We start from the raw sequence: 27949 nt of genomic DNA on the forward strand, positions 1-27949 counted from the left end.
CTTTTCTCTTTATTCACTTTACTATTTTTAAAAAAAACCCTTATGCTCTAAAATACTAGACATCAAATCATTTAGAAAACATTATATTAAGCAGTCCTGACATTTTTGAAGTTCAGTTTATGGTACTGCAAACATTTCTTTTGATCCACTTCACTAGTGTAATTTTGATGTAGTTATCCAGCTAACCCCTGTGTGGACATCACCATTTTTTTAATATTATCACAGAATTGGATGGGACCTCCAGAGGTTGTCAAGGCCAGTCTTCTGCACTCAGGGCCGGACAAAGCACCATCTAGATCATCTCTGACAGTTTGTCTGAGCTGCTTTTAAAAATCTCCAGTGATGGAGATTCCACAACCACCTTAAGCAATTTATTCCAGTGCTTAACCACTCTGTTTTTCCTAATGCCCCATCTAAACCTCTCTTGCTGCAATTTAAGCAATTTACATAGGTACACAATAGTATTTATCGTAGAATCCTAGAAATGGAAAGGACCTCAAGAGGTCATTGAGACCAGTCCCCTGCTTGCCCTCATGGCAGGACAAAGAACTGTCTAGATCATCCTTGACCGGTGTCTGTATAACCTGCTCTTAAGTATCTCCAGTGATGGAGAATCTACAACCCCCCTAAGCTATTTATTCCAGTGTTTAACAACCCTGACAGTTAGGAAGTTTTTAAACCTCCCTTGCTGCAGTTTAAGACCATTGCTTCTTGTCCTATCCTCAGAGGCCAAGGAGAACAATTTTTCTCCCTCCTTCTCCTTGCAACACCCTTTTACATACTTGAAAACTGCTATCAGGTCCCCTCTGAGTCTTCTCTTTTCTAAACTAAACAAGCTCAATTCTTTCAGTCTTCCCTCACAGATCATGTTTTCTAGACCTTTAATCATTCTTGTTGCTCTTCTCTGGGCTGTCTCCAATTTCACCACATCTTTCTTGAAATGTGGCACCCAGAACTGGACACGATACTCCAATTGAGGCCTAATCAGCACAGAGTAGAGAAGAAGAATGACTGACCTCGTGTCTTGCTCACAACACTCCTGTTAATGCATCCCAGAATCATGTTTGCTGCCTCTTTTTTTTTTTTTTTGCAAAAGTGTCACTTCATTGACTCATGTTTAACTTGTGGTCCACTATGATCCCTAAATCCCTGTTCACAGTACTCCTTCTCAGACAATCAGTTTCTATTCTGTTTGTGTGAAACTGATTGTTCCTTCCTAAGTGGAGTACTTTGTATTTGTCCTTATTAAATTTCATCCTGTTTACCTCAGACCATTTCTCTAGTTTGTCCAGATCATTTTGAATTATGACTCAACCCTCCAAAGCAGTTGCAGCCCCTCCCAGCTTTGTATCATCTGCAAACTTAATTATTGTACTCTCTACACCACCTTCTAAATCATTGATGAAGATATTGAACAGAACTGGTCCCAAAACATTCCGCTGTGGGACCACTCTTGTTACACCCTGCCAGCATGACTGCAAACCGTTAATAACTACTCTCTGAGAATGATTATCTAGCCCAGCCATGGCCAAACAGCAGCTCGCGAATCCTGCCCCCCCAAAAGTGCGGCTTGCGAAGCCGCTCCTGTACTCCCCCCTCCCAACAGCCTCCACCCCCCACCAACTCCTGGCTTTCCAGAGCTGCGGGGTTTTAAAAATGGCGCCCAAGATGGAGGCCATCTTGAAGGGACAGCCTCCTTTTTAAAAACATTTTTTTCTTGTTCTTTTGTTTTTGCTCAACAATTCTGTTCGGGGGGGGGGGGAAGGGGGAGCTACTTTTTTTTTTTTTTTTTTTGGCTTGACAATTCTGGTGTGGCTCTTCACATTTTTTCCACCGCTGTTCTGACTCTCTCTGTTAAATGGGTTGGCCACCCCGGCCTAGTCAGTTATGCAACCACCTTATAATACCCCAACTAGGTTACTTCTTTAGTTTATTGATAAGAAGAGGTCATGCGAGACCATGTCCACGGCTTCTCCCTTATCCACAAGTTGTTATCCTATCGAAGAAGCTATCAGATGGGTTTGACATGATTTGTTTGTTACAAATCCATGCTGGCTGCTACCTATCACCGTATTATCTTTATGTCAATAATTAAATTTATTGTACTCTGTGGTATTTCCCGCCCCCCCCCCCCCCCCGCACCAATTACTTTTTTTCCCCTCCCTCATTAGAATTTAGGCCCCATTCAAATAAAAAAGCAATTTTATATTGCATTCTATGATTTGTTTCAAGAGGTTTTGATCACTTCGTTAGAGTAAAATTAACTATGACTGATGTAAGTCGAAGAACTCAGAGTCAAATTCTGCTCAGTCATGCTGGGCAAATCCAGAGTAACTTAGTTCAAATCAAGGAATAGTTTGGTCTAATAATATTTATAAATGGATTAAGTTCATAATTCTTTTTTCTGCTGACTACTGAAAAAGTCAGTAAATAAAAAACTATTAATGACTATCGGATCAGCTTTAGGGATCGCTGAACACTCATGTTGCCAAAGATCACCACCCTTCTCCTACCCCCAATCTACTGGCAAGTAATTTAGACAACTATCATTTTTCCACATCAGTGATTTATTCTGGATTTACAACAGCATAAGTGAGAAAAATTTGGCCTCTGCATAAAACCTAGAAACAAGGTATTTGACAATATGAAAGATACACACCTTTTATCGATTTATCATTAAAATAGTCTTCTAGAACTGGACTCCCTTGTGTATCAAATAAACTCTGATTTACAGTAGATACAGTTAAAATCTCCTCCGTTGACATTTCCATTAGTTCATCTTCACCATCCAGACTTGACAAACCAATCAGATCACTACTGTTAAATAAACTGGCTCGGATTTTCTCTATTTTAGCTCGTGACCTTATCTGTGTAAATAATGAAAGTAGTTACAAGGAATTCCGATGGGGAACAAATTATCTATCTGTTTTAACATGGGTTAGGTCTTGCATTCTCTTTTCTTGCAGAGGTTTAACATCATACATCTGTTACATTAACCTTCTGATACCAGAATGCAGATTTACCTGGCACTACAACCACTCTAGGAAAGGGGATCTTTGAAACCATCACACCTTGGGTTAGTTACATGGGCCTCTAAGAAATGACTAGTTCATTTTTTAAATATTGTGGTATCTTTCAGAAGCCCTGAGATAAGAAAATACTAGTTGTAGAGCAACCTGGAGGTTTTAGGTTTACCTGCAGTTCTCCTGAATGGTGTAGTATTTAAAAAATAGCTACATAAAATTGTTCTTGAAATTAGAGCTATGCAAAGCTATTGCTCCAGTTCCCTAACTTCCTCTGATGGCTCAAATATCGCAATGCACCATTACTGGAGCAGTTACAGACTAGGTGTATTTTCAACATGATTACATTGCCATTTTCCTTCTACAGGGTCTACAGATTATTTCTTTGGCGCAATTAAAAATTAAGACGCTGAATACATTCCTTTGGAGTAAATGATATTTTCTTTTGCAGGGGATACTGAAACACACATCTACTTCTGAAGGTGCAACAAACTTGAGGCAGATGTTACTGAAAGAACACGGAACCGTTTTAGCAACAAAGTTCAAAGTCATTTGTTGTCAAACCATAATATTGATGGACTCAAGTACATTTTTATGGTCTACTAAAGGAATCGACTCTAAACCACTGGTGGGCAATAATTTTTGATGCGGGGCTACTCCAGGAATTCGGAAAGTGGTCGAGGGCTGCACTCTTCCATGATATTAATGGAGGAGGTGCAGGGTCTAGGATGGAGGCTGGGTGCAGAGGGACCTTGCAGTAACAGATTGAGGTGCAGGAGAGGATCTGGGCTCTGGGAGGGAGTTTCGGTGAAGGAGGGAGTTGTGACCTGGGTTAGAGGACTAGGGTGCAGGGGTTTGGGTTGTGACCTGGAGCAAGAGGGGTTGTAATCTGGGGAAGGGGACTGGGGTGCAGGGATTTGAGTTGTGACCTGAGGCAGTGGATTGGGGTGCAGGCTCTGGGAGGGGATATGAAGGCCGGGGGGGGGGGGCAGAGGGTTTGAGTTGTGACATGGGGCAGGGGACTGGGGTACAGGATCTGGAGTAGGGATGTTAAATATCAGTTAACTGAATAGTTGAGTAACCTCACGGATTCTTATCAATTAGTCGACTATTCTATAGTCCCTGGGGATGGGGGCTAGCAGCAGCCCTGGATGCCAGGGGGGAGCTAGTTCACGAGGGGAACCAGTTTAAAACCCAGCTCCCCTTGTGGACTGGCTGCTTGTCGCCCTCTGCTGCCGCCTCTGATTAACAGGCAGCAGTGCAGGGTGGCAGCAGCCCCTGTCTGGAGGGACGGGACTGAGCTCCTGGATGTGGTGCAAACCGGAACTAAGCCAGGCTACCTGCCCGCCTGGCTCATAATGCACTTTAAATGCAGAGCCACAGCAAAGGCAGGTCCTGGACCCGGCACGAGCCAAGACTGAGCTCGGCTGCTAGCCAACCTGCTAAAAAATTTACCATTGGAGGAGTGGGGGTGGAAAATGCATGTAGTCTACAGCATTGACCTATAAGCTTTTGCTTATCAGTTAATCAACTACATTATTACATTCCTAATCTGGAGGGCATATGGGGTCAGGAAGGGTACAGAGGGTTTGGGTTATGTGGGGTAAGGAGGCAAAGGATTGGGGTGCTAGAGGCAGGCTCTGGGCTGGGAGTCTTACCTGCTTGACTCCCAGCCAGTAGCTACAAGCCTGAGGGGAGGGTGTAGGATGCTTCATAAGCTGCCTGTTGACAACAGTGGTGGAAACTGGCCAATGGGATTGCACTGGGGGAGGAGCAGTGAGTGAACCCTTTCCTCCCTCAAATAGCTCCACAACAGATGCATTTTTCAGCAGCATACCGGAAGCAGGCCGGGAGTACACAGGCTGGATCTGGTGGCTTGGTGGGCCGCATTCAGGCCTATGCAGGTATTTTGCCTTGGCCTGCTCTAAATCTTTACCCATGAGTTTACACTGTTGCAAGCAAGAAGAATAATTTCAAAGGTTCTGATAAAGGCGACAGTCACTGCATTGTGATCACAGGGGCAAAGCTGAAGGTAATTCAGTACAAGAAAGCATATCCACCCAATTCTAATAATTTTTGCTGGACCTTTACTTCAGCCCCTCACCACTCAACATAGAAAAGTGAATTATTTAAATTGTGGTATTCCACAATGGACATGGAAAGGAAACAACCCTTTCCAGCTCCATATGCCACCATTACAGAATTGTTTAGAGAGCAGTGAAAAACAAGATTATTTTTGTGGCTGGTTTTTGAGTGTGGGGGAAGACAGTTACTAGAGTCAACATTATTCATTTAGGACAAAATCTGATTTGATTGCTGCTGGAAAGGGGAGCTACAAATGAATTCCCCACTGCCTGAAAGCTGTTACCTCCACTACTGCGAAGCCCTTGATTGGCCGTGACATCAGTGGCTGGCTGTCCAGGGACGTGACAGTGTACATGGATCCAACATCAGAGACAGACGCTGTTTCTACATGATCAAGGGGTTCCCCGAGGCTGCCAATGCTGCCCAGGCTTCCAGTGCTGCAAAGTGAAAGATCTAAACTCTCCTGGCTGGAAACCACATGTGGCTCTAGCAGGCCCGGTGGAATGGCCAACTCCAGGCCGGCTGGAAATTGGTCTACGGAAATATCACTAATTGTCCGAGAGATCCCCTGTGAGCTGCAGAGGGAGGCCTGGCTTGTCGAGGCTGATGCGCTAATGCTCATGGCAGGTGTGACGCTGCTAGAGCTGCTGATATCAAGACCATCTGCACTACTAGAAACAGTTGGTTTTTCCAGTTCAGTCCTACATTCGCCTGCTTCTGCTTTGTCCTTGATTTTTTTGGGGTCCTCTTCCTGCAAAGGGATGTAGATTTCATCTTTGAACACTCCACCGTGTGCGTTACAGGCCTTCCGGATTGCACTTCTGACAACACCCTCCTCTAAGTGAGTTGGTATTCCAGAAATCACAAGTAACCGACTATGAGCTGTGGCACCTACTAGTGCCTGGCACGCATCTGCTACAGCATCATTTGTCACGCCTAGACCTTGTGGATCCTTTTTCGTTAGGTGTCTGAGGATTATAAGTAAGGTCAGTGCTCTATGAAACCACAACATATCCTCAGGTTTGCTTCCTCCTATAGTGAGAATTGTAGTGTCAGTGTCAGCAGCTCGGGATGTAGACCGTTTACCTGAAGATGATGTCTTTTCCCGCTTCATTTTGACTTTTTTCCTCTTTGATAACAAGCTTGGGCTCTGAGGTGTCTGCCCCGGAGAAGATGAAGAGGAGGAAGATGAATCACTTAGACTGGGGGCACTTGTGGAGGACATGACATTAGCTGTTACACTCATGTTGACTGGTAAAGTCACTTCTGCTACAGCTAGGCAGCCTTCCAGCAAGGCGTGAAAGTAGGTTGAAAATCTTCCCTGGTCAGCCACTCCCACACCAGAACCACCACAGGCATTTCCAGATACCCAGTTTTGAGTTTCTTCATCATAGAGTTTGTGCAATTCAGACTGCAGTGCCATAAGCATGGCTAGACAGGGATTTAGCTGAAGTGCAATAGAAGAGGACAGCCCTGCTGGGTTCTTCTTCCGTTCCAGATTGTGAATTTTGCGAAGTAACTCTCCCAAGAGATGAAATACCAGTTCCTTCACACAAGCTGACATGTCTGTTGTCCAGAGGAAGTTCCCTGCAGATAGAAGACAGATGGACATACAAGAGACTTAGATTTATTCCAATGTGATGGCTTTATAAGAATTATAACAATATCATTTAATGGATGTAAAAATCAAGCAAGGCCATTTACACACTCACAGGGATATTCTTTCCATAGAGACATTAAATATATGATACTAGAGGGCCCGATGGCAAAACAAACCTAAATATTTCATCCCTCAATTCAGTGTTTAAATAATGCAAGAATACAATCTGATCAATGGGCTTGTCTTTACTGAAATGCTGCATGGAGTGTATCCACATTAACCCAACGGATGTCTCTATTTCCAGTGTTTGTTACACTCCAGGGTGTTCAATTCACAATACACGGCATTGTAAGAAGCTGTAAGGGGAAGCTGGAGGTACTGGCAGCTGCACAGGGATAAATGGAGGTCTGTGGCATTTGGGGAAGGGTTGAAGGCCATTTGCGATTACAGGCAAGGCTATGATTTTCACCTGGAGGTCACAGTGTTCACAGTAACTGGGAATTTAAGTTTGTGAAACCTGCAGTGATGGCCCCTGTGCAGGGCCTGGTTCCCTTCTCTGAGCTTTGCGACATGGGGTCACAATGCCATCTGGTTTGCTGAGTCCACCTGGTCCTAGATGCAGATGGGGTGGTGTCCCAAACTTGAGTGGTGCTGTGACCTAGGTCACAATGCCTGGAGTAGGAAGCAGGTCCTACCCTGCAAGACAGGAGCTGCCATTGCAAAAGGAGGGAATGAGAAGGTCATGCTCCAATACCCCCATGTCTGTGACTTTTCCCATGACTCTGGTTTCTTTTCCCTTGCATTTCTGCCATCCGAAACCGATTAAACATTTGAAACTCAGACTTGATAAGTCCATGACGTAGGTATTCCTCTTAAAATGATCAGCAGAGAAACAGTGAGTGCTTATATTTAGAATTTCACATCGTGAAGGTTTCATAGTTAATACAATGAGATGAATATGGGATTTGATACCATTCATATTTATAACTGTAAGCCTTCTAGAGACTTAGGAGGTCAGCATTAAAGCAGTTTACACTTTGTTCAGATTTACAAAGTTGTTTTCACAACCAGGAGTGCTAGATTAGGGGGGGAAAAAAAAAAAAAAAAACAAAAAACTCAGAATGAAAGCTTCTGTGGCAAAAAATAGGCTGCCAGGTTTGGAGAATTCACAGGGTCCTGATCACTAAATAATCTTATTGTCTACACATCCTTGCATTGATAAGGGGTAAAGTATTCAAAATCTCTTAAGTGACTCCTATGTCTCATTTTCAGAAGTGATTCAGACACTTAGGTGCACTTAATACGTATCAGCTGGAAAATCTTCACATGGTTTTTCTAGAACTGAGTTTATTTTAGAATTCGGCACTATTAAAACATGCAAAGGCACAGTATTTTGGAGTTTAAAACCCTAGTTTCCATCAAAATGACAAAATATTTTTTTTCTAAATATTACAGTTGATCAGCTATTTTACTGGTAATTAAATACCCAAGAAATACTGAACACTCACCTAAAAGTTCCACCACTTGCAAGAGAACTGAAGCAGGAATAGTATCCAGATCATCTTCTGATTTTCCATCACCATTCTCTGATTTCCAAGTTAACAGCTGTTCTGTAAACGCCAGAGCCAAAGGGAATTCAAGTGGAAGAGAGTGCAAAAGTAAGACAGCTCCAGGAGGGGGGGATACTCCTTAAACAAGACAACAGAAGGAGAACTCCCATTACAGTTCTGTAAATTACATGGCAACAACTGTGCCAAGTAAAAGTAAAGCGTTATTAGGCCAAGTTGAAACATGGTTTTAATTTTTTCTAAGCGTAAGCATTGTTAAGTGAGGAACTTTATTAAATCACCTAATCCTCTCATTAAAACAGAAATTAAAAGACAGAAAAGGAAAATATTAAGTTAATGATGTAGCCAGTTCTGGCTTCACGTTTGTATTTATTAAAATGTGTAGATCTTTCATATTCATTGTACTACAGACAATGGTTTCCTGAATATTGACATAACACTACAGCTATAGTGACCGCAAGTGGAGAGAGATGTTGAAGAATTGATTGAAAGAAATCTTATTCTTTTGCCCTCTCTCTCCCTCCCATTATTATAAACAAATTATGCTATTTCTGCTACAGGCTGGAGGGAAGAATGAATGTTATTTCTACTGAAATATTTGGAAGGGACACCGATCCTACAGTGATGCAGGCCAGCTACGTAAGTATCCACGTAGATAAAACTAGGTTCAAATATGGTATTGCAAACAGCATAGCACTGCACTGGGGTAAGGGTTCATGATTGAACTTAGCAGAACAAGTATCTGCTCTGTTCCCTGCCCCAGTTCCTGCAGCATGTAGGTGGGAGACATCCCTGGAAAATCTAGAGACTGATTGATTTCTGAGAACTGAGGAGATCACAGTCTGAGGGGGATAAGTTTAGAACCTCCCCCACAGTATCAAACCTGGCCTGTTCATTTAGCGATAGTATATCCTTAATGCCTGGTATTTTGTGATGCCTTGGCACAGCGTAGTTCACACACAAACAGAATGTAAGATGTGGTGCTGTCTCAAGAAACTCTGATCAATAAAGTGATTTAGCCAGCTTCCATTCTGTAAATACTAAAAACATTTACCTAATTTGATGTGGACCTTGTCAGTGGAGATAATCACGGCAGGGTACTGATTAGTTGTTGGGGGTGGAGTCAAGCCTGTGTTGGTTGGAGAGGCATCCCGAGGGTAACATACTGCCTCTGTCAGGTTTAACTGACCATTCCTTTTAATTTTATGACCAAGACCATAGACAAACACTCGAGCCCATGGAGCCTTATATAGGGAGGAGCTAGAAAATAACCAGAACATAACTGATCAATATAAGGAATTAAAATGAATAAAAACTCAAATTTAAAAGGATATCAGAATGGTGTATGTCAGAACCTTCTGCACCATCATCCCACACATCTCCAAGATAAATCCTTGGAATGGTTTGTATGGAAAAAACAACAAAACACTACTCAGAATTCCCAAAGAGGCAGATCACAATCCAGATCCTGCAGCCTATGCAGCAGCTCTTTATACCTGGTTGCTTTTCTACTTCCTTTGTAACTTACTCTTTGCGGAATCCAGACTGACTTTCCTTACAGGACACAATTACAAAAGCAGCCCCAGGAAAATTAACATCCATATTGACTTTGGACTCTGAAATAGGGAACTCTTCAGCAGGGAACTGTTCTGGTGCAGTCTGTAAAATGACATTTAATAATGAATGCCTTGGAGATGCAAAGCAACAAGCCAAAACCCCCAGAGAAACACTACAGCATGATTAACAGTATTATGAATTTAAGGACAGTAATAAGTGATATGAACTATTTTGGCAAGAAGAATGGCAATCTCTACAGGGGAAAAAGATTAATATATTATTTTAATAAATTCACATTTTCATTACAGGACTATAAACGTTCAGAAAGAATCGGAAAGTACTGTTTACCTGCAAGAAGGAACAGATTTGTTTAGTTAGTTCTAACAGACTCTCCTCTCCTTGATGTAGTGTCCGAGTGATGGCGACAGCAAGCCACTCCCTGATTTGTTGTGAACTGCCCTGGTAGAACAGGTCTGTGGCAGAGCAGTTCTGAGAATGGATACAATACTGTAGGGACTGGGCCAAAAGAATGGAACTTGAACTGATTGTTCCATCTGTAAAGAACAAAAGCAGCATACTGCGTATTTTGGAAGACACTCTGAACTTCTATGTAGTCGGTCAAAGAAACACTGAGGAGCAGGTTTTAAAAAGCTCACAGATCAAAAGCCTTTATTATCTGCATTCCTGCCCAAAAGCAAGTCCTCCCAAGGCTTAGCAGTGTAAGGCCAAACCTGCACCCCTGACGTTGCTGACACAGAACTGAATGGAGGGTTCGGTCCCTGCATTATTGCAATATACACATGGACTCCTCCAGGATCAAAAGCAGAAAAGGGCTCTGTGGCCATCCTACTGTGCCCTACGCTGGAAGCAGTCAGATACTTCCCCATCCCATCAGCTTTGAAGACACTGCTTCCCCTGGTGCCCGCAGGGGAGGAGGGAGGAAGATATACCAGCCGTGTGCTGGCCAAGGAGACTGAATGGGCCAAGCAGCCCCAGCTTGAAGGGTTCTTAGAAGGCTGCACAGTGAGTCCTCGGCACTTAATGTTTTTCCCTGCTCACTCCATGAGATGAAGCAGTGTCATTATCCTCAAGCTTTTCTCACCTATACACAAGCTATTTTAGGGGACTGCTGATCACTGCCTCCCTTACAGACTGCTGCTGTCTAGTAAACCATTGCAGGAGCTATGGCAGGCCAATTGGAGGGCATGGTGGCATGAGACAAAGCAATTCCTATTAAGGCTGTTTGCAGAGATCTCACTCAGAGGGTGCAATTATACATATTAACGATTCCAATTGCTCACAGATTAGCGAAATAAGGGGAGAAATGTAAAACAAATATTACTAAAAAGACAGGAGAAGCAAAGTGCTACAGAGGGAGGATGTTTGCTTAACTGTGCAAATTCAAATGGTAATTTAAAAAGGATCCCAAAACCATGCAATTCCTCAAAATACTCTCTAACTCTGCAGAGGAGTCACACATGATGCAACCACTATGAAAGTCAGTCCAGTCTCAGGATGATTGCAGGACACAGGGAAGATCTTTCCAGTGCTTTAGGATTAAGTAACAACCAGTTTTTAGCTATTTTTTTAGTTCCTCCTGAGTTCCCTGCCATGCTGTATGCATTTCTTAGCATGCATTAAGGCATTTGATAGGTTGATTTCCATCAACAACACACATTTGATTTAACTTAAGCTCTCTTTCTAGCATTTGGCCACTGGCATTCTCACAGATTCAAGAAGAATAAGTTATCAGATTCATGATCGTTAGGAAAAGGATGCACTGTTCTGTAAAACCGAAGATATGTTAAATTCTGAAAATGAAGTGATCCAAAGGCAGCTATATTGATATACTGAATTCAAATTACAGGCAGTCCCCGGGTTACGTACAAGATAGGGACTGTAGGTTTGTTCTTAAGTTGAATTTGTATGTAAGTCGGAACTGGTACATATTGTAGGGGAAACTCGAGCCAAACATTTCTCCAGAGCTCAGTTTTATTCTCCCACACCTCACTTCCCTCAGTCCTTTATTCTCAAGCTGAGTTGTCTGCTGAGAAAAGCTGCTCCTTGTCTCCCTGGTCTACTGGGGAGGGGCGCTAGCTTTGCGTCTCCCTGGTCTGCTGGGGGGAAGCAGCTAGTGCAGGGTTGCCTCACCCTGTTTGTAAGTAGGGATCCAATGTAAGTCGGATCTATGTAACCCGGGGACTGCCTGTATACAACATTTTCAGTTTCTCACCAGTATCCCACAAATTGAAAGAATAGCAGCAACATGTTAAATGGAATTTGTTTGAGGAAGAAATGAGGAGGGTCTTACAGCTTACTTTTCATGAGATCATTAACAAATATTTGCAATAAACAAACCTCAGTTTAGCCCAGAATTTACTGAACTCCTTTAACATGGGGATTAGCCCTTTTTCTAGTGGCTCATGGCTCTAGTAAGAGACCATTTATTTCATTTGTTTGTGCTAATTTGAAAAGCTTAATTGAAAAACAATAGCACTTATCTTCATAAAACAAATTGAAAATTGTCATTAAACTTCAATCATTCTTTCACACAGTAAGTGGACACTGACATGGGATTTGCTATACTACTGTATCAAAAGCAACTGAGCTACTTTTCAAATATGGTTTTACCAGGAAGGGGTGGTGCAAGAAGCTGGTTGGACAACAGCTGCAAGTGCTCCAGAGTGATATCACGGATAGCAGGAATGTGAAACAGACGAGTAAACATATGTGGTGATTTGGGGGCAAAAATATTGAGGAGAGCCATGCGGCAGTATAACCGTGCAAGAGAGGCTTCACATCTCAAAAGTTCTCTATAAAAAAAGGAAGATTCAGAGTTAATTAGAATAGCAGTTATACTTAACGGCTTGTTTCTTGGACACAAAACCAATGTATGAACTTACAGACAGTAATAACTAAGTAGACACAAATCTTTCTTATTCACTTTGGAAAGCAAATCATTAGTGACGGAATAGGTAGGTTCTATATGAAAAACTATAAACGTTTCACTACGGCTTCTCCAGTGCCTGGGCACCAGCAGGCCACAAGCTTAAAACATCTATGGGGTTCTTCATAGTTGGGGGTCCCACCTGTACAGATCTGATGGCAGGAATGGAGCCCTCTTTACACAGAACTCCAAGACAACGGTAGTGAACAAAAGCTCTTTTCATCTCTAGAAAGAGATGAAGTGGTCAGTGCCTCAGTTTTAGTTCATTAGCTGATAGCCCTTTTTGGCACGGCAAAGTTGTAAATTCTTGCTACCTAAAATTCCCTTTAGTTTCATTTTGGCCCTCTGATATGGTAGATATCTTCCTGTAGTGCTCTTTGCTTTTACAGCTTGGTATTCCAAATGAGAAGTTCAATCCTGAGCTCCCAAGGAAGTAAGTGCTCAGAATCACACAGGATTGAGTGCATAAATGCAATTACCACCAATACAAGAAGAGACTATACTAGACAAGATGTTCGTGCCTTTGACAGAGCTAAATATTTATGAGTCATGTAGAGAGATCACTCTTGTTTTTAATAATGCCTCAATAAGACCATAACAACTCCTTTTATAAAAAGATGATCTAGACAACACTATATGGAGACCCAATGACCTTTTTGTAGGTCTACATCTAGTAAGTGTACAGGTTGGCCCTCCCTAGTCCTGCACCCTCAGGAATTAGCTGGACCAGCGGAGGTCCCCTGCCACCAGCCCCCCAACCCATCATTGGCTCCACTTCCAGCCCCACCCAGCCACCCTGCCGCAGATCTGGCTCCCCTGGCTGCTAGGATGCTGCCAGACCATTGGCTCCTCAGTTGCTGCCAGATCCACCAGGCTCCTAGCCCAGCAGTGCTCCCAGCTGCCAGCCCTCCTACTGCCTGACTCCAGCCACCGAGGTGCGCAGGCTCAGAAACATCCATAGTCCTGCTCTACACGGATGTTGCTAGATTAGAGTCCCAGTTTAGGTAGGTGCAACCTGTGCTACGAAGCGGTTCAGAAATTTATTTGAAATCTATTATTCAATGCAAAGCTGCAATAAGTAATTCATTCTAACGTGAAACCCTGGAGTTTGTCCAAGTGATAAGCACGGACATGTTGATGTGTGCGCCCTATATGCACTAAATTAATTTATTTACCTGTGAATTTGAATGTTCGTATTATCCAGAGTAACCAATCCATTTGTTGCAGTCCTCCTATAGCCAGCAGGTGGCCTTTCTAACATGTCAATAGGATACCAGTACCTTACCAATACACCTTCACTTCTAAGATAAGTCTCTACTTGTACCAGTTCATTTACCTGAAATATCAAATAGAATGCTCTCAGTACATTGGACACATCTTTAATCAAAAACTGCATCTTAAATGAACTAGCATGTGTTAGATTAGAGAAAAGTGCTGTAAATCCATTAATAAAGGCGAAATATAGCTTTACTCACTGAATCAACATCCAGAACAACACCATGAAGACCAAATGTCTTCAGCATCCCACGAATAGCAAATTTTGGTAAAGCTGTTCCCACAGCATTGCTGGCCATGTTGTTGCTGTCTGGACAGCGAGTCACCACTGTAAGACCTGGAGATGAAGGAATAGCAGTCTACATAACATCATTTACAATCACAATGTGGTAGGAAAATTCCTATTTCCTATTTTTGATCACATTCTAAGCATTCAACTCTAAATGTACTAAGTCTTAGTATGTTTTATGTTGTATACGCTGCCAAACTATTTTCCAGTAAAAATAGATTTAAATTATTATGGTTATTATCATTGTAGAAATGACTTAGAACTATTGTAGAAATAGATTTGGATTTTTATGTGTAGAAATAGATTTAGATTTTTATGGTCATTATTTAGTTTTTAGTTCTAGAGTAAATATTGTAATATAATACAGTAAAACATGTAATAATGTACCCTTTTGAAATTCTGTCTATGTCCTTGTTAAATTTAAATTTAAAATTAAATTAATGGAGATTGCCTGTCTCCTAGAACTGGAAGGGACCTTGAAAGGTCATCGAGTCCAGTCCCCTGCCTCACAGCAGGACCAAGTACCATCCCTGACAAACTTTTGCCCCAAATCCCTAAATGGCCTCCACAAGGATTGAACTCACAACCCTTGGTTTAGCAGGCCAACTCTCAAACCACTGAGCTCTCTCGCCTCACATGTGAGAGAATGAGGAATATATGGAAGATAAGTGTGAAGGTCACCATTGGACCAGATGTTAGGGGATGTACCCACTAGCTAACAAGAGGCACCTGAGAATACTGCATATCAAAAGAGGGCAGATCGATGGATCTGAAAGATGGCAAGTGTCTACAAATTGGGAGAAGATATTTGTAGTCGAAACTACCTTAGCATGGAATAATAATAATAATAATAATAATAAAGCAAGAAAACAACCAGAAATAACAAACATCTGTCAGAAAAACAGCATAATTATGCAAAACTTTCTAATCCCAGTAAAGAAAAACATACTATAAAAAGGGACTACATTGCCATGAAACTTTGGGGTATGTCCTGCCAAAGATTGGAGCACCGGTCTGAACCATTAGAGCCTCTGCTCCTCCATCCATGATCAATATGGTAGGCCATGGACCATGGATGGTAAATATAACATTGATTGGTGGGATAATATGTGTGTGTGTCTTTATAAGCATATGCTAACTTCTTTGCCGTTGTTTTCTCAATAAACATGTCGTATTGCCCTTTCCCCCTACAAAGAGTCCAGGTGTTTTTAAACACAACAAGAAAGTCCCAAATAAATGAATAGTTTATACACACTGATTTGTAGTACTCAGTCTGAAAGACTAATCTTTGGTTCAAGGATGCACAAAGATTGCTTTCATTCGATTCTGTTTTGGGGGAATTGTTTAACTCTGACAAGTGATTCACTTTTTAAAAAAAGCAAAACCAAAGCAGTGATTTAACCCCTCACTCTATTAAGCTAAAAAAGTTGTAGCCTTAAACAAACCAAATATGATTTTGACTTGTGCGCGTCAAGTTCAAAGGGCATTTAGTGCTAACTTTTGTCCTATTGGCAAATAAAGCTTGAAATAGACATACCTTTCCGAACTTTATCAATTGTGAATTTATTTGCTTCATCTTTGATATCCTCGATAGTAGGAAGATAGAGGTCTCTTGGGATACCACCGTTTTCCTCATAAAGGAATTCTACAGTTTGTCGGGCTATATCTACCATTCCTGGTAAACAAAATAGCCTTTGGATTAGACACTGACCTTGATCTTGTAACAAGCCACACAATTGAACAAATGTATCCCAGCATATTCTCATTTTATTATTCTACCACTTTTAATAATCTCTTTTGGTAAGAGGTAGCAAAATCTGCCTTATATTTAGCACTCAAAAAGGCTAAATCAACATCACACTGATTTCTGGAGAATATTTATTGATCTAATCTGCTTCAGGAAACAAATTTATTACTCATGGTAACCCTATCACAGTTACACTAAATGTTTACCTGCATACTATAAGCTAGTCTGAGACAACTTTGTGGGTAACCTAATGGTGGGTTTCAAGCTTTAAGTATGTGCACTATGGACAAAGAAAGTCATCATTTTCATTTACCTCTACAGATTTTCTGTCCAGATAGAAATTTATGAGAACAGACATTTCAGAGCATTATCCTAAGGTAGCAGTTCTCAAATGGTGAGGCGCAACCCTGTTTTGATGGCAATGCCAGGCATGACATCAGACTTACTGGATCCTGGCCAGGATCCCCTCTGCCCAGGGTTGAAACTGAAGCCCAAGACCTTCTGCCCAGGGTGGTAAGACTCCAGTTTAAAGCCCCCTTTCTAGAGCTGAAGGTCTTGGGCTTACCCCCCCACTCATCCAAGATAGCAGGGGTTGACTGAGCTCAGGATTTGGTCCCCTCTCCTGGGGTTGTATAGTAAATTTGGTTGTCAGAAAGGGGTCACTATGCAAAAAAATTTAAGAACCTCTGTTCTAAGCGATACCAGAATTAGAGAGAGACTTAAATAGAGAACTACCATTGGAATCAAAACAAGAACTGCCTGGCTCCATTAGGATTAAGTCGTAAAGCTAACCTTCCTTGGTAATTTAAATTCTAATTACACTCACTTAAAAGGGAATAACATACAAAAGTCCCAGTTCCTTTTGCAACCTCATCTCCTCAGAGCTTTAGTATTCTTGCCTTCAAGTTTTTGTACTCTGTTCTAATGCCTGAACAGTTTCCATCTCTGGAAATGCAGGATTTGGTATATCGAGGGCCACAGAGTAAAAGACAAGAGGAAAGGGAAACAGAAGTGGCAGGAGCTCTACTCTTCAGCATCACAGTACATGAGATTTTACTGATTATTTAAATTCTATCAGACTGATTTGAAGTGATGCTTTCCTACCAATGAGCTAATACACTCTGCATTAGTGACATCAACCTCCACTACCAGGGTACATTAAACTGAGATTAATTATTAGAATAATCACAAAACAAGCTAAGAAAAAGCATTTCAAGGAAAAAAAACATTGCATAGGAGATTGTTTTGGTTTCATCAGAACTGAAATGTTTATCTACTATTCAACTGCATTGTTCATGACTTTTTTTAAAGGAATGTTTTATTGTAATCTACATGAAGCAGTGACTAGGAAACTCAGTCTCAAGTGACACCAGGAAAAAGACACATTCAGCCCTAGCAAGCTAGCTGCTATATAAATATTGACCAATTAAGAGCAATTAACCTAAGAGTGTCTATGAAAAAGAAAAGACGTCTAAAGCAAAACAGGAGAAAGTTGTTTTATTTACAAGCACATTTGTCACTGAATATTTAGGCCGATTAGTCCCCCTATATAAGATATAAGAGAAGGCTGTTGACTCTCTTGCTGAACAAGCAAATGCATGTGAGATTGAGCTGTCAAACGTGGACAGAATGGAAATGAAAGTCTCTGAAGCATTCCACCTTGTCCAAATCACTAGTTTACCAACATAAAAGAAGACACAACTTAGGAAAAAATCCTAAAGTTGTCAGCCATGAAAATAAAATGAATCCTCATATGCCTGTTAGAGATTGTAGCCATGTACTTTATCAATAGCTCCTGAATAGTTAGCAAAATCAAGTATCAAAAACAAACATACCACCAGGAGTTTCTGGGCACTATGTAGCATTTTGTCAAGACCCTTAGCCAAGTGACTTTGATTAAAAGATCTTTTATAGGAAAGTACATGCAAAAATCTGTGATTAATACAAGATTATACAGTTAAACGTTTGTATCTTGAAATAGAGAAATTAAGGTTCCAACAATATCATTCATTTTAGTTTTAAAATGAGCCAAATTAAGCACTCAAGTTCCCATCCTTGCCTGCCAATAATCAGTTAATAAGGCAGCAGTCTGTATCTTTCTGTTGTAATTGATCTTTGGAATGAAAAATATAGAACTTTGTTTCAAATAAAAGTAGTGACTGTTGAATACAGCAGAATATAACAAAAAATGCTGAGCACCCCTTAAATAATGTAATACTTTTTTGTGTGTGGGGGGAGAAGATTTCAATGTGGCACTTACACATAATCCTTCTTATAGGTTGCCCCATCAGCCCCTATTTCTTACACAACTTGCTAAAAGTTTCTCAACCAATATTTCAATCTATAATCTTTCTTCTTTCTAAAAATACTTCCCCACAGGTTTCATAATTCAGTCAGTATTGATGTAGCTATGTCTAAAATTGTTTTATAAAATCCTAACTACTACATATTCTCATACTCCTAACTCATAACCTATAAAAAGAAAAGATTTTGAAGAAACTTTGCACAAATCTGGACCCTGCACAAAATATCCTATTTTTGAGCCAAAACCAAGCGTGGAAAATATTTGCCCAAAAGAATGTTTCTGTAAGTTACGAGTGTATGAAAAATAGAAGACTAAAACTAGGGATGTTAGAATTTAACTGACTATTTAATCGATTAGCTGATGCTTATCATTTAAAGTCAGCTGGCAAGCAGCTTACTGCAGCAGGGCAGCAAAATGCTGCCTCCTCAGGAGCAGGAAAGAGCTACCTGCTCTGCTCCTGGAGAGGCTTTGGTGCAAGCTCTGAAGTCTAAAACATAGCTAAATGTAACATGCAACCACTTAAGATTTTTAGCAGCTACATGGCTACCAAATTAAATGCTTTTTACCATCCCCAAACTGTTTTACAGCCTTGACTCTAGTAGGTGCAACAAGGGACTGCTAGACTGATCTAACGCTCACAGTTTCATTCCTGCACTTGTTATCTGCCACATACAATTATGACCATAGAAATAAATATTTGATAGTCATACCTAGCTGTAAAGCCCCTTTAATTTGGTCCAAACCAGACTTCCTCTCAGCTTCATTGCGGAACCGTCTTCTAATTGTAGGGAAAACTTTAGTTTCCCAGGCTTTAACCAAGAGGGCATAATGATCCTCCTGGGAAGAGAAGTCAAATTTAGGCATTTAGAACATGAGAATTAGTGGAAACTCTGGTTTCTCTAAGAACAAAAATCAGTTCAAAGCACTTTTTTTAAAACACAAGATTAATAGTTTGAGAGTAGCTCTGTAACATTTGAGGTGTCCCTTCCTCCTTACCCGGGGAATGTCATCGTCATCATCATCATCACTTTCATCATCTGCAATCGCAGGGGGATGTGGATCTGGGCCTGATGTGAAGAAGTTTTCATAGCTGAGTTCCATTTTATAATGACAAGAAGTGTCGCTGTCATATTCTGCAACCAACCAAATTGAAATAATGAATTAGAGACCTACAAAAATATTTCATGAAGTTCTTCAGATAGGTTGCATTCTGTGGTCTCTTTCCAATCACTTGGGGGAAGTTATTTAACGCATTTTGACATTGTGTAGAAAATTGGATGAACTCAACGAAGTGAGGCATCTCTGGACAGTCAGAACACTAATGAAATATTTTTTCATTATGATTACTTTAACTCGGAACACTTTGAATGCTTTATTCCATATAATGCAACACAAAGATGACTGATTTTTTCCAACTGCATTGTCAAAAACGAAGTGAGCATTTTTCTGCCGATGTCTATTGTGCTTCTTTAATTATTATTGTATTGTATCTGGGCAGAGTCCTGAGAATTTCAAATCAGAAAACATTTAATTGGATTTAGACCATTTTACTCAAATAAACTGAGCATGCTATTTAAATGTTAGTAATGATCACTTTACGTTGCTGAGCTGTGGCAACAGCAGCTATTCTACAAGGAGGCCCATGGGTTCCAGGATCAGAAGCCGTGCTGGTACCAGCATCGTTATCACTATCAGAAGCCATGGCGAAAGGCAATGCTTCAAAGTTGGCACTTATTTCTTCAGCTAGGTCAATGCACAGATCAGCAGCATTCCTGTGAGCTTGTCCCTCAGCGTAAGCAAACTGTCGAGATCCAAAGTTTGCACGGACTTTTGTATTCTGTAACAAAAATTCAAATAAAGGTATTGATATGAAGTACTATTCCGAACTTTGGCCACACGCAGTGATGAGCTTCCTGCTGGTTATGACCATAGTCTCTAGTGACACAAGTTTCCTTGCATTATTGACCACAAAGTTTAAATAAATAAGTGTGAGAGTACACAATTAAAAAGTACAACACTGCTCAATCCAACTTTTGAGCTTTAATTATTCAAGCTGGTACTTTCCAGATACATTTGGACAAGTGCAATTTGCAGCAAGGTCACTGCTAAGACTAAAGTCAAGTAAGGTCCACTAATATATAAAGATCAACTCAGTCTCCCTATCATCATGATGGGTGAGAATGGCTGGCATTTATGATAAATGAATATGCACATTAGCAAGAGAATACAAGTTTTAACCCAAATGAATAAATAATGGTGAAAAGAATATTAAAAATATTTTCATGATTTCCACACAGAAATGCTGACTATTGATGATAAAAGTCAAATACATCCCAAAGTAGGTGTTTGATTGTTAAACCTGCCTTTTTCTGAATGTGAACCACTGGCCACATTCCGCCAGAGACATCCTCCAGGTAGGGCCCAAGTCGCTGTCCACAATAGGTGAAGTACACTCTTCCTTTACCTGGCTGCCCTGGGGGGGGAGGAGTGCCTTCTGATCTCTCCCAGCCAATCCCTGCTATATCCCCTAGAGGAAAATAAAACAGGAGAAAATTCTTTTTTCATCCATCACCTTGTTTATATTGAAGAGGCATTAGGCTCTTTCAGCTAAATAACTAAGCAGAATTCTGACATACCAGGAGAAAGGGTTACATCCAACCGGACACTCTTCCACTGCAGCAAGCTAGAGCCATTGTAATGCACAGCTCGTCCATTACTAAAAAATAAAATGTGAAGAAGAAATTTAAATATAAAAAAGCAGCCCTCTTGTGTAAAACATCATTGTAAATGGCCATCATTGCCAGACACCACTAAAGTGCAAATGAAACTCTCATTTTCAAAACTTTAACCCCTTCACTGAAATTACTGGTTGAGCACTCAGATGTGTTCAGCACTAATCAGGAACAAAAAGCAAGCATGGTACCCCTTCAGAGGAACTTATTTTTGTTTAGGGAGGGCAATAGGCTTGGCATTTTTAATGAACATGTTTGCAACGTACTTGTGAAAGAGACATGTACCAACAGGATTTGTCCAGGCCCCATCCCGTTTTTCTGCTTCAGTAGCAAACCCAAATGAAACAATCGGACCAGTGTCATCATCTGTATCTCCATAGGAAACTATTTCAATCTCCCAGTAAAATGATGGTGCCTACAAAAAGTCATGCAGAAAACTTGTTGGTAATCTTTAAAAAAAAAAAAATGAAGGCAAAATACCACAGAAATTGCTCCATCACTGTGATTACTTACCTGAACTGGAACTGGGGAGGTGGCGTAGATAAACGTGCCACGGGGCAGTCCCCCACCTGCACTAGGGTCAGCCAGAAAAGTCACAGCTGTGAGATGTGATGAGAACATGCATGCTCGTACAGGTGGAAACACTCTAGAAGGGCTCCAGGTTATCTCCTTGGGCTGTGAAACAGTTATAAAGAATGTTTTAATCTGACTGCATTTGAGGTCACAAGCTAGATTTCATTCTACTGAAATCCAATGACCAAAATCTACTATAGAATGCATACTTGACACAGAATATAAAATAAATAACTAATATATTGTATTCAAGCGTGTTTAAGTGTGATGAATTTTTCTTTTTTCTTTAAAACCCTGTAATGGTTTGACTCCAGTCATTCTCAGATCACCTTATCAGAAAATGAATGTATTAGAGAAAACACCAGAAAAGCAGCACTTCGTTGATGTTTGTTTACCTGTCTTCTGTCTGCCTGAAGTGGGGGAGGTGGAGGACGAGCACAATCTCGATACAACATTCTTAGCCTTTCACATTGCACTTCTACAACAAGAAGCCTCTCCCCTGTAACAAAACACACCAAACTCATATAATTGATCAGCTTAGCTGGAGACAGTCATTTGAGATCTAAAGATTACACCTCTATTAAGAACCAATAAATGTGGCAAGCAGGTCAAATTCAGAAATTATTCTTTCCACTCACTTCTTCCCCCCTCCATAAAAACAAACCCAGATTGAGACAAACATTAGAAGTATGCCTGAGAAAGGCTTATATTTCCATGAAAGTGTCATATATGAGAGGAATTACAAGACCAATAAATAACTCTGAAATTATTTCCAAGTAACAGAGAAATTGCATTCTAAGTGACCAAAACAGTTGATCTGCATCAAGGCTGTCACTCCATCTTTACTTGGGGTGAATAGTAAAGAGGCACTTACACAGCACCTAACATCCACACTCTAGAAAGACATCCTCATATCTACACTCCTCCATCACTATTCAGCATGTGCATGCTTCTGTTAAAATTTATTTAAAATAAAAATCAATTAGCTTGTACAGCTTCAAAGAAAACTGATTAAGACAAACGAAACCATACTATTTGCTATTAGGTAATCAAGATTCTTCAGTGTACTGAAACTTATAGGATACTTTTGGGTAAGGGAACCTTAGAAGTTATAGATTAGCCATTGGAATAAAATGACCACTGGACTGCTATTAAAATGAAGCACAGGACTGCATTGTTCATAAATATCTAGTGCAGGGGAGGGCAAAGGAGCCTCCAGCCTTTGGCCACCCTGCTGCTCCCCCACCTCCAGGCCAACAAGAGACCTATGGACGGGAGAATATGCCAAGTCTCCTCTCCCTCCCCCATCCCCCGGGCTGTGTGGCATCAGAGGGAACTGCTGGCTGTTTTAAAACTGATGGTGGTTCTCTCTAGCTGCTAGGCACCCCTGATTGGACAGGGGCAGAAGATGAGAGATTGGCCTGGGGGTGGGAGAAGTGCACTTAGTCTCATCCTGTAGCGGCACCCAGAGAGACCTGCCAGCTGTTTTAAAACACTTGTCAATTCTCTCTAGATACCAGGGCAAGGGAAAGACTTCACATACTCCCCCACCACCAAGCCAATCAGCATGAGAAGTCTCTTGGCCTTGCCCCTTCCGCCCAAGGTCCTGCCTCTTTCAGGGCAGCCCAGGGCCACTTTGGAAAATTGAGAAGTGGCCCCCTTTTAAAAATTATTGCCCATCCTGATCTAGTGATTTGGGGCACCAAGACAGAGACGTTCCGAACTGTCTAAAAAATCAAGTCTTGATTTGGTTGAATAAGAAGTAGGACTTTGTGGACTTGTAGATGCTAATGTTCTACATTGTTTTGTTCTTAAGAGCATTTATGTAAAACAATCTATTTTTGTGAGTTCGATTTTCACAATAAGGAGATTGCACTACAGTACTTGTATGAGATTAACAGAAAATACTATTTCTTGAGCTTATCTTTTTACAGTGCAAATATTTGTAATAAAAATAGTATAAAGTAAGCACTGTGTACTTTGTAGTAATTGAAATCAATGTATTTGAAAATGTAGAAAAAAATCCACAAATATTTAATAAACTTCAATTGTTTTTCTATTGTTTAGCAGAGAACCTGAGAGCATGATGATGTCATTCTGTTGCCCAGCAGGAAAAACTTTTTTTTATATAAGGAGAGATTCAACTACAATAAAGCAAGAAAAGGCCTACAAGAAAGGCGGAAATCAACAACAGAGGTGACTGATAATCTCCCTGAAATTTCAGTAAGACATTTCAATGATCAGAAAAGACTGTCTGATTCACACCACCACATTGTAAAAAACTATTTGGAAATGTACACCACCAAATCAGCCTTGTCTGTTCCCCTGGAACTAAAATTTGTCAGGAGTAAATATCACATAAAAATTTACTACAAAACAATGTAACTTATCACAGGCTGATCCACAGTTACCAGCAAGCCAGAGTTGAAGAGCATGGATAAAATAAAAAATAAAATCCTATTTATATAAACTTTAGTTTTGTTTTCATTTAACTTGTAATATCTGATCGGCAAATATTAATATAATAAAGATATGCTGAAAATTAATTTTGAACCAATAAGCTGCAGAGTTACCAAGTTTACAACCCAGTGTATTCATGAAGATAATTTATGGCAAAGGAATAAGTTACGCACATCTAATTTCAGACTGAAGGCGTATCAGAGTGCTGTTTGCTACAGCCTAACAGCTTCCTTTTTTTCAGTTTCCCCCTCCATTTAGAAATTCTGGCTGAATCCTATAATCTGTCCTTCACCCTAAAACTGCTACTGGGTCCAAGTGCCCACCCATAAACAGAGGAGGAAATCAGGAGATTTACAATAAGGGGAAAACATTAGAATGATCTTTAAAATAGGCAAGAAGTACACTGTTACACTAAAGAATGAATAAAAAAAAGAGAAAAACAGCAGCTTACACTCATAAAAAACTATGGAGAAATAACTGTATGCACATGTTAAACACATACCAGGACTACACTCTTGCGCCACCAAGTTAAGAACTTCTACAGCAGCTGGACACTGTTCTATGAATTCTTCACAAAACAAACTGTCTTCTAATAGCTGGGCCATCACCAGGCATGCTCTTAATGTAAAACATATACACATAAAAAACATTACAAAAATGTACATTATATGGTGAACTTGATGACAATAGTTGTGATGATAACTTCAGGACTAGCCTCAACAAAATGTGCATTCTTGTCTACTTCTGTTTGTTTAGTTGCTCTTTGAGAGTGCTGCAGAAATGGCTCGACCAACTTCATGATAATAAAACACCCAGTTCAAAGGGCTGCCAAATCCACTCCTGGCTCTGGGCTCCTTATTAGCAGTTAGGCCATTGTAACAAAGTCAGTACACTATTTCCTTTTGGAAACTAATACGATTCTTTATTCAACATAGTTTTTCCATGTAGCAAGATGCCAATATTTACACAAGAAAAATAAGCCTCAAGATGACCTCAGTTGGCTGGAACATTTACATTTTGTACAGCACCTTGTACGCTTAAGAGCTCTTTATAAATAATGAACAAAAACTCACCTTGTTCTTATTTCACCAAGGAGCCGGACCACTGCCATTACTGGAGTTGAGCCATCTCCTGTTGCAGGAAGTGAGGTATGAATAGATAGACTTCCCTCCTGAGGGAGCAACATGGACTGGACTGCCTGTACTACCTTCTCAGTAATGGACAGTTTATGAAGAGGCAATGCCTGATGATGGTGGTGGGGGTACGGTAAAAAGTTAAATTCAAGTAGTTAGTTTCTAAGAAATGAGGGTGTTTCATCACCTGGAGTTAATTCTCATTTTGTACTATCACAAAAACAGCACCAGACAAAAATTACAAGCCAAAAAGAAAAGGTAACACAATGCGTTACGGAATAACCTTAAATACTGAAGGATGAATACCATGTTATTTGGAAGAGGACTTACATATAAAAAATTTTATGAAATGTTTACACCATGACATAAACATTACAAGTCATCTTTAACCAAACACAAATCAGGCTTTTTACATGCTGCAGACAGATTGCTATTGTTTTTTCAAATCACTGTATAATTAGAGTACATTATCATTACACTTCATATTGGATTTTAAAATGACCTTACCTCAGATCTTGGAACACAGAGCCTAGATAATGGAATAGTTAATATGTCTGATGCTTGTGAGGTCTTTCTACAGTCTATACTGGCAGGTGGAAATCTGACAGTTGCTATACCTTCCTGTTCATTAATGGAAGCCACCACTCCAATACTTCCTGCTATTCCTCTACCCAAAACCTACAAAAATGAACAAGGAAGTACAACTTAAAAACCGTGAAATGATCAACAGAACCACAAAGCATTTGAAGTATAAAAGGAAAAGAAGTTAATTACCTGCACTTCAGAACCTATTTTAATTGTCTCTTTAAAGCCACCAAGAGCACATAGGGCAGCCACCGCTTGTCGAGCAATTCTTTGAAGTTTAGCAAGCTTCCTGCCACTGCTGCTCCCATTTTCCAAGATACTCTCTGCATATTTCCCAAGTTGCGGAATGTACATCAGAGCCCGAGACAGAACCTAAATATTCAAAGCAGAAATACTGGTCAGCAAAGTGTTGGTGAATTTTTTTTCAAAATACACCCAAGGAGCTATGCTAATTTTTAAGGAGAAGTATTTTCTGATACTTTAAGGTTCTTGATCAGTGAATAAGAAAGCCAGATTCCATTGCTAATGTAGGGATAACATATTAATGTATTGAAAATGATTCCCCAAATGGAAGTGACCCCCCATAATTTGTTCCCCACAACTTAAAGTGTTTAGATTTATTATTAATTCTTCTTATTATTATTTGTTAAGATTGTTAAATGTTTAGATTTATGATTATTATTGCCCCTTTAGAATATAATATATTAGGTCATGTAACTTAGAACTGTTAAAAATATAATCCTAACTGTTAAGAATATAATCCTATGTAACCAGAAACAGCCCCCCCCCCCCCTCTGTGCTCCAGGGCATGCTCAAGCTTGTGCAAGGGGCTGCTTGAAATTGACATTGCAGAGATACATTGTAACAATGCATTGTCAAGCCACTAACTCTGCTATGGGAGCCAAGCCCTGTAATTGTCTAAGGGCATTGTTAACTTTACTTAGCAGTCAGAGAATGTTTTAAGCAATACCACCCAGAAACTTTCTGTAACTACAACTTTTATTATTATACAAAATACTGTATGAATGTATGAGAGAGTGCTTGGATGATGAATGAATGGCTCTGAGAGGTGCCAGCCTGAGAATACAGCAACAAAGGGCTGAAGAAGGCGTCAGGTGCCAGTGCAACCAAAAGGTGTCAAGTGGAGAAACTGGAGGTCCACCCGATGAGATCACTGATGAGCACCTGGCAGCCACCCTGGAGACATCAGCATGATACAGCAATTTCCATAGACTGGCATAGGAAGAAATTCCTATAAGAACTGGACTAAAAAACTATGGAATCAGAGTCCAAGGTTCTGCTGCCAGCCCACCAGGAGCTTCAGATGCGCATCTGATCAGGACTTCGCTCCCCACTACCATCACTTGTGTACAGAATACCTGGCCAGTATTCTGTCACAAGCAACTTCCAGGCTGGTAACTATACACAGAACTTGAATGAATGGATGTATGAATGAATGGTTTATATATATATATATATAAGTGTATAAGGGTTAAGTAGTGTTAGGAATAAGTAGTTAAACAACGTTGTTTGCTTCTATCTTTTCTTTATTTTTTATTATTATCTTTACAATAAATGTGGCTTTTTGCCTTATCCCCCTCATAAGATCCTGCTTGCTTTTATTTGGTACAACACTAATCCCACATAACTGTTAGAAGTGCAGTGATACGTCATGCCTCCTCGCCAAAATCCTCTCTCCAGCACATAGCCTGAGCACCCACAATGTATGGCAAGGGATCTGGAAATAAAGACTTTGTCCTCCAGACACTATTTTGACCCTTTAGGGGTCCAGGTGAGAGAGAATTGGTTTGTCAAGCCATGATGACTGCCAGAATAAACAGTCTTATGAAGTATAAAAAAATGTAACATTGCCATTTATCAGCAGTCTGTCCCTTGTTTCCAGATTTTTTTTTTTGACAATTTCTGCCTCCCCCGACCTTCTTTCTCTGATATTGCATATGGACCCAAGCTGAGCTATTAGGAGAGATAATATCTATTTGGACAGTGACAATTTTAAAATACATTTTAAATGAGGAAGCAGGAGATAAAGGAACTGATGCCAACAGTGAG

At 40.4% G+C, this 27949-nt stretch overlaps 1 protein-coding gene across 5 annotated transcripts in view; it reads right to left on the minus strand.

Moving 5' to 3' along the window:
- Positions 1 to 27949, minus strand: part of HECTD4 (HECT domain E3 ubiquitin protein ligase 4) — a 146356-nt gene that overhangs the window by 20378 nt on the left and 98029 nt on the right. For all 5 annotated transcript variants that reach the window (XM_075898745.2, XM_075898744.2, XM_014572912.4 and 2 more), the window contains 22 exons: positions 26069 to 26251; positions 25802 to 25972; positions 25235 to 25404; positions 24664 to 24779; positions 22097 to 22200; positions 21642 to 21803; positions 21395 to 21543; positions 21033 to 21112; positions 20760 to 20923; positions 19996 to 20233; positions 19393 to 19529; positions 19107 to 19233; positions 15882 to 16019; positions 14256 to 14392; positions 13956 to 14116; positions 12465 to 12646; positions 10182 to 10387; positions 9805 to 9935; positions 9331 to 9536; positions 8217 to 8396; positions 5392 to 6695; positions 2660 to 2867 (listed from right to left, as the gene is read on the minus strand). In XM_075898745.2, the coding sequence (XP_075754860.2) occupies positions 2660 to 2867; positions 5392 to 6695; positions 8217 to 8396; positions 9331 to 9536; positions 9805 to 9935; positions 10182 to 10387; positions 12465 to 12646; positions 13956 to 14116; positions 14256 to 14392; positions 15882 to 16019; positions 19107 to 19233; positions 19393 to 19529; positions 19996 to 20233; positions 20760 to 20923; positions 21033 to 21112; positions 21395 to 21543; positions 21642 to 21803; positions 22097 to 22200; positions 24664 to 24779; positions 25235 to 25404; positions 25802 to 25972; positions 26069 to 26251 (4654 nt within the window). The remainder of the gene's footprint in view (positions 1 to 2659; positions 2868 to 5391; positions 6696 to 8216; positions 8397 to 9330; positions 9537 to 9804; positions 9936 to 10181; positions 10388 to 12464; positions 12647 to 13955; positions 14117 to 14255; positions 14393 to 15881; positions 16020 to 19106; positions 19234 to 19392; positions 19530 to 19995; positions 20234 to 20759; positions 20924 to 21032; positions 21113 to 21394; positions 21544 to 21641; positions 21804 to 22096; positions 22201 to 24663; positions 24780 to 25234; positions 25405 to 25801; positions 25973 to 26068; positions 26252 to 27949) is intronic.

Source organism: Pelodiscus sinensis, chromosome Z (assembly GCF_052426305.1).
Source record: "Pelodiscus sinensis isolate ZL-2025 chromosome Z, ASM5242630v1, whole genome shotgun sequence".
Classification (NCBI taxonomy): Eukaryota; Metazoa; Chordata; order Testudines; family Trionychidae; genus Pelodiscus; species Pelodiscus sinensis.